Source organism: Cynocephalus volans, chromosome 2, assembly GCF_027409185.1.
Source record: "Cynocephalus volans isolate mCynVol1 chromosome 2, mCynVol1.pri, whole genome shotgun sequence".
In the NCBI taxonomy this organism is placed as follows: Eukaryota; Metazoa; Chordata; class Mammalia; order Dermoptera; family Cynocephalidae; genus Cynocephalus; species Cynocephalus volans.
Genome location: NC_084461.1, coordinates 185,897,353 through 185,908,130, shown reverse-complemented (window position 1 = coordinate 185,908,130; position 10,778 = coordinate 185,897,353). Strand labels below are relative to the sequence as shown.

At 38.3% G+C, this 10,778-nt stretch overlaps 1 protein-coding gene across 2 annotated transcripts; it reads left to right on the top strand.

The window, feature by feature from the left end:
- Window positions 1-252: 252 nt before the first annotated feature.
- On the top strand, window positions 253-10,114 carry TMED2 (transmembrane p24 trafficking protein 2). 2 transcript variants are annotated; one of them, XM_063086557.1, is made up of 5 exons: window positions 253-541; window positions 2,185-2,377; window positions 2,799-2,819; window positions 5,094-5,201; window positions 8,585-10,114. In XM_063086557.1, exons 1-5 carry the CDS (start codon window positions 362-364, stop codon window positions 8,707-8,709), a joined length of 627 nt encoding a protein of 208 aa, XP_062942627.1. In that variant the 5' UTR covers window positions 253-361; the 3' UTR covers window positions 8,710-10,114. The 2 variants fall into 2 exon arrangements, with proteins under 2 accessions (XP_062942627.1, XP_062942628.1); XM_063086558.1 differs by lacking the exon at window positions 2,799-2,819.
- The last annotated feature ends 664 nt before the right edge of the window (window positions 10,115-10,778 follow it).

The window sequence follows — 10,778 nt, the reverse complement described above, 5'->3', positions numbered from 1 at the left end:
TTGGGCAATCCTAAGAGGGCATTGCGCCGGGCAGGGGAGGATTCTTGACACTGTTACTTTCTCGGAAGTCCACGTGAATTTTAGTTTGAGCGCGAAGAGGCTGCGGACGATGGTTTTCGGCCCTTCGGAGCCGCCGTCCAGTTCCAGCCTCGCGGAGTCTCCATGTCCCTCGGCGGCCGCCGTGCATCCGTTACGTGGCAGCTGTAGGCTCCCGCCAATCCCCGGCGCCCGCATCAGCCCCCGAGGGTGGCGCAGCCGGAAGGGGCGGAGCCGAAGCGGCGGCGGCTAAGGAGGCAGCAGTGGCGGCGGCGGCGGCTCTGGAGGCCGCAGTCCTGGTCCTGGCTTCGGCCCCAGCCCCACCATGGTGACGCTCGCTGAGCTGCTGGTGCTCCTGGCCGCTCTTCTGGCCACGGTCTCGGGCTACTTCGTCAGCATCGACGCGCATGCTGAGGAGTGCTTCTTCGAGCGGGTCACCTCGGGCACCAAGATGGGCCTCATCTTCGAGGTGGCCGAGGGCGGCTTCCTGGACATCGACGTGGAGGTGCGGGCGCACTGCCCGCGGTCGAGGCGGGGTCGCGCGACCGCGCAGGGGTTGGTGGTTCCCGGAGCCTGCGGGGGGGAGCGGACACGGAGGCCGCTGTCCGAGTCCCGGGAGGGGTCCGGGCCGCAGCCCGCTCCCCCGCCCCGGCGACCCCTTACCTGCCCCTTTCCCCGCAACCCGCTCGGATTCCGGGCTCCGGGACCCCCTTGGGATACGGAGACGTTGCTTTGCGTTCTCAGTTTGGATGACGGGTTCCCGTTGGAGCCTCTCGCCGAGCTTTGTCGACTAGGCTCCGCGTGTCGGCTCCGGGGCCCGAAGGCGCGTCTCGATCCGCTGAGCAACTGCTTTTCCTTCGTGTTACGGACTCACGTTGGAACGCAGCATGAAAACTTTTGAAAAGTAGTTCGAAAGCCGTTGAGGAATGCTAGGCAGATGTTCGCGTTGTATTTTTATTTGTTTTTCATAGAAACAATCTTAATGATTTACCCGTTTTTTTCTCAAATCTCCAGAAATTTTGTTCAGCTCTCTCTGCCTGGGAGAGATGTGGAGTTTGGGTCATGCGTTTTAGGAGTGGTGGTTGTGGTCAAGTATCTGGAGAAAACAGGAATTTTCAGAAACTAGCCGCCCTTAAACCTCCGCCCACATCTTTTTTTAAACCAAAAGAATGATTTGCCGCTAATTTTAAAAATAGGAAACCAAATATAATCGATGCTTTAGTTCATCTGCTAGCATGACTAATTGGGTTTAAGAATTTTTCGTTTTGACAGTGAACATCGGGAGAGCTGGCCACAACTTAACAAAATGCAAGAGAAATCCCAAAGTAAGGGGATAATGAAAGGGAGACTTAGCATTAGTTAAGATCTCAGAGATAAACTATTGCAGTCTCCAAGTTTTACAGGTGAAAGAGGCTTTATAAGAGGAACTGACTTGGCCAGGGCCTAACGGCTGACTTAGGGCAGACTGGGTTGAGAGTTTGGGTCTCTTAATTTCCAGTCTAGTCCTTTCCCTTGAGCCTTCAGACATCTCAGATAAAGCAGTTCCTTTATTATTTGACGGTAATCAGGAAAACATTGAAATATGGCTTTATAAAAATTATTCATTTTAAAGAGATTTCTTTCTTTTTTTGGGAAGGGGTTTGATGTCAGCCACCTGTTTGCATGATTGTTGGTCATATTAGGCTGGTTGAAGACCATGTGTAACGTGCGGTTTCTGTTAATGAAAGGTTTAAGCTTATTTTAATTTATTAAATTTTCTACTTATGTTTTATTTTTATTTTTTTCCATTTATATTTATTTGTGTGGGGTGCAGTGTTTTGTTTCAATACATGCATATACTGCACAATGAATCACTTAGGGTATATGGCATAGTTTTGTACCCATTAGTCTACCCCTTCTCCTGGGGTGTAAGTTTAAATGGACAAGACGTAAATGTAGTCAGAGCTGAAAGTGTTTTAAGGAGCCACGTAGTCCACCTATGTTTTATTAAGTTGGCGAATTGTAGCCGAAAGTGGTCACTGCCACTTACCGAAGTGAAGTGAAAGTTACCTATTTGTAGTGAATTTTCTACTGCCAATAGACATTGCCTACAAAGTTTATGATTTTAAATTTTTTGTGACATTTTGTGTATTTCTCTCCTGCCTTCAGATTACAGGACCTGATAATAAAGGAATTTATAAAGGAGATCGAGAGTCCAGTGGGAAATACACATTTGCTGCTCACATGGATGGAACATATAAGTTTTGTTTTAGTAATAGGATGTCCACCATGACTCCAAAGATAGTGATGTTCACCATTGATATTGGGGAGGCTCCAAAAGGACAAGACATGGAAACAGAAGGTAAGATGAATATTCAAAAGATTTTTATCACATTCCAAGATCTAATTTTAATTTTGTACACTTTTATCTTTTTGAATGGAATCCTTGTTTTTTTGATTTCCTATTCCAGGTTCATTCACTGGCCTTAAAACAAAAAAACCTTTTGTGAAATACACTTTTTATTTATGTAGGTGTCCTAATTGGCAACAAAGTTTCTGGAAGTTAAGGTTTATTTTTTCGTGCTTTATGGTTGCCACTTCTGGCAGTTTTTCTCAGTCACTTTGTGTTCTTGTAACCATCTAGGTTACATGTGTCTTAGGTTGCTAATTCTGTTAATTTGCTAATCCTGTCATGTATATCTTTATTTGCTCATTTGTATATACGACTAGTTTAGCTAAACTTTTTGTTGGTTTTTTTGTTTATATCTTATACTTTTCTTTAGGTGGTGGCGATACCTGGGATGGTACGTGGATTGCTTTTGACAGCATCCTGTCTTCTTGCATCTTTCTGTTAGCTAATGTCTAATTTCTGCCTTCCTTTTTTCTAACCTCAGTTTGTTGGCATGAGTGTTGTTTTTTTTTTTAAACCCTACAACTAATTAGATTGATTGTTTTTGGTGGTTTTTTTATTTGGTTGACAGGAGATGGGGGTTAGGCTATTTTAAATTAATAGCACTTAGAACAATGTGATTGACATTTTAGTAGTAACATCTTTGTTTCTTTAAAATGAATGCTAAAGGATGGAAAGATTCAACTATAACTTGACAAGTAAATGTCTTAAACATAGCTAGTTGATTTTCTAGGAAATATGAGGGTACTTCAAAACGTTTGTGGAAAAATAGAATTAAAAGATAATATTGATCTTTCCATGAACTTTTGAAATACCCTTGTATATTGTAGTCTTGTTTTACCATTATTTAAGTTTCTAACTTGAAGCTTGGTTGGATATGAAGTACAGTTCTCGGAGCCATGTGTAGATATGAGGACAAAAGTTCTTTTGGCCATATGTTGCAGTTAAATTGTTTATTGCTCAACTAACCAGCAGTGAGTCCTGATTGGTTCTTCTGGATAAATTGTTTACCAGGACATTTGTTTTTGTTTAGTGTTTTGGGTTTTTTGCCACAGTGTATGCCAGGGGTTTTTGGAAGCTAGCAGTTGTTCAACACATTCCGTAGTATTAGATACGAGACATATTAACATCGTAAAGAAGATGAAGTATTTTGAAATCTATAGAATTTAGAGAGTCATACTACTTAGTAATTTCTGTGCTAATTTTTCAAGGCCATTTACAGGGTAGGACTTGGCTAATTCTCAAGGAGAATTAGGAGTTTTGAAGGGCATAATATTTGTTCATTTTTTGGAAATTGGTAATATTTAAATAGCTAGAAAATGTTGGCTGATCAATGTGAATATTGAATTTCTTAAATAATCTTTTAACGCAATAGCTAAAATTCTTGTTTTTGCTTGTTATTGCCAGTGAATATCAGCTGTCAAATCAAACGTTCCTATAAAGCAATGGTTCTCAAGTGGGGATGATCTTTGTCCCCCAAGGGGACATTTGGCAATATGTCCAAAAATTGGAGATACTTTTGATTCTCAAGACTAGGTGGGTGGGTGCTACTGGCATCTAGGGGATCCTGCTCAAATATTCTACAATGCATCGGACAGTTCCCCACAACCAACATGGGACAACATTTGATCCAAAATGTCAACAGTGCCGCTCCAGAGAAATTCTGCTCTAAAGGTTCTAGGTAGTACATGGGCTTCCAGAGTGTAACTGGTAAGGGATGATTTGCGATTCCAGCTCAACTACTTTAAATGGTGTGGGCCCTTGGCTTCTCTTAAGAAATTTAGGATTTATCTGTAGTAATCTGGAATTCCAGATGAGGCCCAATCTTGGGCAGAAATGAAGAGATTTCCTCCTCTCCCTGCCCCTACACCCCCCCCACCCCCCCGCTGACTTTTAACTTGTGCTGTTTTTTTCCTGCCTGCTCATTGTTATAATATAGCACTACCTGGAAACATATGTTTATTCTTCAGAATGTCACCTTGTATTCATGTTTGGTTAAAGAGGATACCTGGTTGAAATCCTTGTGCAGCTGAGAGCTTGTCTCTTTACTTATAGTGCCTGCTGTTCCCCACTGTAGTGAAATCATTACTTTGACTGTCACAAAAGAATGTTTGAGTTGGTGTGGATTTTCCCGAGACTGTCTTCATGTTTTTCTCTGCTCAGTTTCATAGACATTAGGAGTTTGTTTTGATGCTGTTCCTAAATTAACATTGGGGTTATATGATTCTTAAGAGTAGATTTTGATTTTAGTTTAAATATTATTACTGATACAGGATTTTTTTTTTTAATGTATTTTTTTTTTGCATGTTATTTTTTTCCTTCTCAGGCTTTTACTTCTCCTCTGTAGTTAGTATAGTGAACTTCACATAATAGCAATTCATCTGAAGAACTTTCTTAGGGTTAATTGTTTTCCTTTAGTCAGTAAGCATTGTATAGTATGTTTCCTACCCTAAAGAGGTTTCTCTACTGGGAATGGACTTTAAAAAAAAATACTATGAGTTCAATTGTCATGGGTGGTTCATATCAGTGGTCCAAATTGATGTCTGAGCTGTTTCAAAAAATAGCTTCTTTTATATGCCTTCTCTGAGCAATATTTTTATTATTTAAAAAGTATTTTTCAAAAAGAGATTGCCTAATATGTGCTAATCTGTTTCAAATCCTTCTGTAGCTCACCAGAACAAGCTAGAAGAGATGATTAATGAGCTAGCAGTTGCGATGACAGCTGTAAAGCATGAACAGGAGTACATGGAAGTCCGGGAGAGGATACACAGAGCCAGTAGGTTCATGTTTTAGTGTTGTAGCAGTATCTGATGGTGAAGGTTGTATTACCCAACAGCTTGTTTGTATTTTCCTCGTTTAGAAATTCTGCAAACATACCATGCTAAAGCACCCATGCAAAGATATTTTTGGGGTATACATGTTTGTAGAGCTTTGTACTAAACTAGTTTTATTGGGACATTTATTCTGTACCAAAAAATGTTATTAAGATTCAGCGCAAGCTTTTAAGAGTTCTTTTTAAAAATATATGGCCAGCTAAAGGATATGCTAATAGTTTTCCTGAAGCAGAAGGGAAAAACATTGTAAAATGCATTAGTTTTTAATCACAAATCTGGAACTTCTTTGCCAGTGTGATTTATATTATCTTCTGAGATATACTCTTTTCCCTAAAATGGGAGACTTAGTCTGTTTGGAATGGAAAACATCAAAACATGAATGTAGGCAAGTCACCAGGTGAAGATCAGTTTGGGTTCCCAAGTTTATAAATTGGGAACTTAGAGTGTATTTTTCTGTAGAAATAGTGGTGATTGGAATCTTGTCTTAGGTTGCAAAAGTCTTCACATGATTATATAAAAGCACATGATATAGCCTTAAATATTATGCTTTTGCATTTAAAATTAAGAGGGACCATGTTGACACATAGACCAAATACCCTATTTTAGGTCTATACCCACACCTGTTGTTCAGTGTCTTACATCCTCCAAGTAGTTCGGAGCAAACTCTTTGTCTCTAAGTGCAAAGTGATTTATATCAGCAGTCTTTGTTCTGAGATTGGGATAGGGAGTGGAGAGAAAAGTGGCTCAAAGAGATAAGCATAGCTTGAGTTTCTTCAAGATGTGGTTTCTACCCACTCTCTCATATCTGTTCTTGCCACTAATGGAAATGAACCTTCAGGACCTAGAACACAGACTTCACCTCACCTTGGCAGGATAATGTGTAAATGTAACAGACTGGAGGATACCCCCCTTTTTGGGAGTGGCGTGGGGCATGAGATTACCAAGGTCTGTCTACACACATTCCTGCCTCTTTCCTCATGAGTTCTTCTTCTTGTCTACACTCTTAGATTCTTTACCCTCTGGGACCTCCACCTTGTCTCCCTCACCTTAGATAACACATTTGTTGGTTACCTTGTTCCCAGGTAGGAGCTAGCCCATTCCGGGGTAAGTAGGGCACTGAACAAAGTCTGAGGGCTAAGGGCTTTTACTGCTTTGCAGTTTCAACTAGCTCAGACCAGATGGCTTTTTTAAAGTATGTGCTGTGTTCTTGGGAACACAGCAGCCAGAGGAAGCTCATGTCTTCCAGTCTGCGTGGACATCCAACCTTATTCTCTTGTCCTTAATATGAGTGGAGGTACGCCTGTATTTGTTTCATAAATAGTGGGCTTAGTAAGTACTCATGTTAAAAGTATTAGTAATTTATAAAATTGAATTTTCAGATACTCGGTTTAATTTTGCAAGTCAAATGGTACCCACAGTGTTGTTTGTTTCTCATGCATATTCTTATAGCATCCACTCCTCAGATGAACATGAGACCTTTTCTTTACTGCAATGTTGTTATAATGTTGTGTTGCTTCTAGATCAGGTTAATGTGTGAATGGCTTGAAGACAATGAGGTGGCTGCGTTCCTATGTCATTATGCTTCAGTGTGTTCTAGTTAAACCTAAAGATGCATTTTTCTATAAGTGAAAGAAGTACTTCTTTTCACATTCACAAATAAGAGACCATGCAGCAGATAACATTTCTCAAATATAATTTCATAATTAGTGGAAAAGAGTTAACACATATTCAGTTAGAATGTTTGGAAAATACAGAAAAGTATAAAGAAAGAAATAGAAATCACTCATAGTCTGCCGTTTAAGATAATCACTGTTAACATTTAAGTCCATTTTCTTTCAGCCTGTTTTTTCCCCTAGAAAAAGGAATTTTGACATAAGTGAGTATATAGGAATTTAGACATAAGTGAGTAAAGCTGCATAGACAAATTCATATCCTGTTTTTCTCTCAGTCACTTTTATTTATTTTTTTATTATTTTTATTTTTTTTAAAAGATGACCAGTAAGGGGATCTTAACCCTTGGCTTAGTGTTGTCAGCACCACACTCAGCCAGTGAGCTAACCGGCCATCCCTATATAGGGATCTGAACCCGTGGCCTTGGTGTTATCAGCACTGCACTCTCCCAAATGAGCCACGGGGCCGGCCCTCTAAAGCATCTTTTAATGGTTCCTTAATATTTTGAAGTATTTATTCAACTATTCCCCTTTCAGACACAATCTTAAAATGATAATCATTCACAGTTATGGTAGAAATTGGTTACTCAGTTTTCAGTAGAAGTAAACTTTATGTCATGGAATTAGTATTAAAATTTCAGTAATTTTGGTAGTTTTTAGAGTTCTAGTTAATGTTTTTGGGCATGTAACTTCTGAGTAACTATAAATTGTCTGTTTGGAAACATGTTAATTGCTTTTCATTTCTTATTTAGTGATCATTAGTCTGGTAGTTATTATGATTCTAGTTAATTTTCTTATAAATGGTTTACATAAATATAAAAATATGGCAGTCACTTATTCATGTGACTGATAACATGAATAAGTCATGTGATTATTACTGTTATTATATTGCTTATTATAATTGTTTTTAATATTGGCCATTTGCAGAAAAATCAGAAACTACCTAGTAGTTTAAAAAAGTTTAAGGGTGTAGAATTTGTTCAGAAATTTGAAAACAGTGTGGCAAATTGAGCAGAGTAAATTAATAGAGAGTAGTCATAGCTTTTACTTTAAGGATCAAGTCCTTAGCTTGAGAGTAGGAGAAATTATGAGAATGGTTCATTTGTCTTGTATTTGACAGTGTGGTAATAACTGCCAGTATTGGTTCATGAAACTGAGAAACCTGTCCCATTTAGAACAAATGCCAAGTATATAGTAAGTGCTCAGTAAATATTTGTTGAACAAATGTTTAAGGAAAAAGGCACTTAAACTGACATATTTTGACTTGGTAGATACTGCTTTTTGGATAACTAATCTTGAAATAATCCCTAAATTTTATTTTTGTCAATTTTCTGATTCAGCTAAAAAAGGGTTATAATGTAGGACATTTCAGTGGTGAAGGACAAAGAAGGTTGGATTGGGTTTTAACTCTAGAAGTGTGACCTTGTGCAAATCACTTTTCCTCTCTGTTCCCCATACAAAAGTAGAGTGGGCTAAAAATCTCTGCTCCTTAGAATGTTGAGTTGCTTAGGGATGAAAGATAAAAGAAGAGTGCTACAAATGGTGTCCAAAAATATTAACTTTTACACAGAATAAAGGGGAGGAGATAATTGATGATGTCTATGCTTTTTTGGGGGGTTGTTGTTAAATTTTGTTTGTTTGTTTGTCCTCAACAGTCAATGACAACACAAATAGCAGAGTGGTCCTCTGGTCCTTCTTTGAAGCTCTTGTTCTAGTTGCCATGACATTGGGACAGATCTACTACCTGAAGAGATTTTTTGAAGTCCGGAGGGTTGTTTAAAAAGCCTTTTCCTGATGATCCCAAACTCATAATTCACTGTTTACCATACACCTTGGTCATAATAATGTCATTAGTTTCTATGTTTTTATTTTCTGAACTGTACATTCACAGCTTATGTTTCTTTGTGATTAATAGATATTGGGAGGAAAACACCTTTTTAGGAAAGTTATAGTGAAATTTTGACATTTGATTGGCATAATTTCTTATTTAAATGCTGTGTCCAGAACTCAAACACTGTAAATGAAATATAAGAGTATAGTCCTTATTATGTGTTCTTTTTCTTTTGTTTTCATAATAAAGTGCAGTTTGTTCAGGAAATTGGCACAAAGCCTTATAGTACTATACTAAAATGACTGCATTGTTTGGATTCCTTCATCCTGTGGTTCAATTCATTAAAGATTCATTTTGTTGAATCCTTATGAGAAAGAACATTCTGAATCTCCACATTTTCTTCCCATCCTAATGGCAGAACTCTTTGACGTTGGAGTATTCTACCAGGCTGGGTAGTTTTATACTTTTATCTTGTTTTTGTTTTAAAGATAAGACTTGCCCCCAAACACATTTTTCCCCTCTGAATTTTTACATTGAACCTTAGGACTCAATCACCTCCAATTAAATTGATGACACAAGCAGCTAATAACTAATTTTAGGTTTCTGCCTAATCTTGTAAGAAGTCTCTGTCAAAGCTAATTCTCTGGGTGTTTCAGCTAAAACTAGCTCTTTTTCTTTCTGTGCTGGCACATCCACTTTCTCCACTCTTGTCATGTAGGAAGTATGCATTCACATAATTGGAAAAAATCTGGATTTCTGATGCCAAAGGGTTAAAGCCTCTTGGATTTCATTGTGGTGATTTACAGCCACTATTTTATTTTTGGTCAAGTGGCCTATGGGCCACTGTTTAACTCGGGCACTGAACATCAGTGTCAATACTAGGGTTTTTGTTTTTGTTTCTCTTGGGTCTTTTTTGGCACATGTGAATTTTGTTTTGTATAACATGAAATGACTTTCTCTTGATCTCTGATGATGGATTTAAAATTAAAGGAGCATCTGGTTTTAGTGTGGGGATGATCCAGGATTATGTTGTGACTGATGTATATTAGTTACTTGTACATTGTTTTTGGATATTTGCAAGGGGAAAACTACAAGTAACGAGTTTTATATAATTAATTTAAATTTGTTACAGGTTTTCACGTTCAGGATAAACAATTTTTCAACCTTAGGTGAAAATACTTGCAACAGTTTATTGATAAGGTGACTGTTTCACCTTAGGAATACTGTTGCATGCCAATTTTTTTGTGTGTGTGTGAAGACACTTCAAAATTGAATTAAAAGATGTAAATTTAAAATTGATTGTGTATCTTAATATGCCCCAGGTTCAGTAAATAAACAATTCTTTTTAAAAACAGTCAGCATTGTATTCTGTGTTTTATATATTAATGATTGTTAATTCACATTTGTTAAATACCAACTTTCTATTCTTCTTTGAAATGAGACATGCCCGTGTTTTCTGAGTAATCATGCCTGTTAAAAATATCAAAAGATGACCAGTAAGGGGATCTCAACCCTTGTCTTGGTGTTCTCAGCACCATGCTCAGCCAGTGAGCTAACCGGCCATCCCTATATAGGGATCTGAACCCATTACCTGGTGTTATCAGCACCACACTCTCCCAAGTGAGCCACGGGCTGGCCCCATCATAAGTATTTTTTTATTTGGAAAAATAAAGTTAATTATTTTCCTCAACCACGTGGTTTATAGATGTGGAAAATAGGTTTAAGAGAGATTAAATGATTTGCCCAAGGATTCCAGATAGAATGGAAAAGGTGGAACCAGAAACTACATCTCTGCCTATAGAAACCATTCTCTTCCTCTATTAACACTCAGGACTTGCTAGTAATAAAAGAAACTACTGTTTATCAAGCACTGTGTATTGTTTTGGCACAGTGCTATGTGCTTTACTTTGTCTTATTTATGCCTTAAAAATGCCATTACTTTGGGTTAAATCATTTTGGGAATAGACCGAGTTTGGAAAGGGTCCTAAGATCAGAAAACTAGTAAGCAGAGCCCGAAA

What these genes read in the sequence shown, in the direction of transcription:
- TMED2 (XM_063086557.1), top strand. Translation starts at nt 362, where the DNA reads ATGGTGACGCTCGCTGAGCTGCTGGTGCTCCTGGCCGCTCTTCTGGCC. An exon ending in TGGTGGCGATACCTGGGATG is followed by an intron (nt 2,820 to 5,093) that starts GTACGTGGATTG and finishes ATCCTTCTGTAG; the next exon opens with CTCACCAGAACAAGCTAGAA. An exon ending in GGAGAGGATACACAGAGCCA is followed by an intron (nt 5,202 to 8,584) that starts GTAGGTTCATGT and finishes TGTCCTCAACAG; the next exon opens with TCAATGACAACACAAATAGC.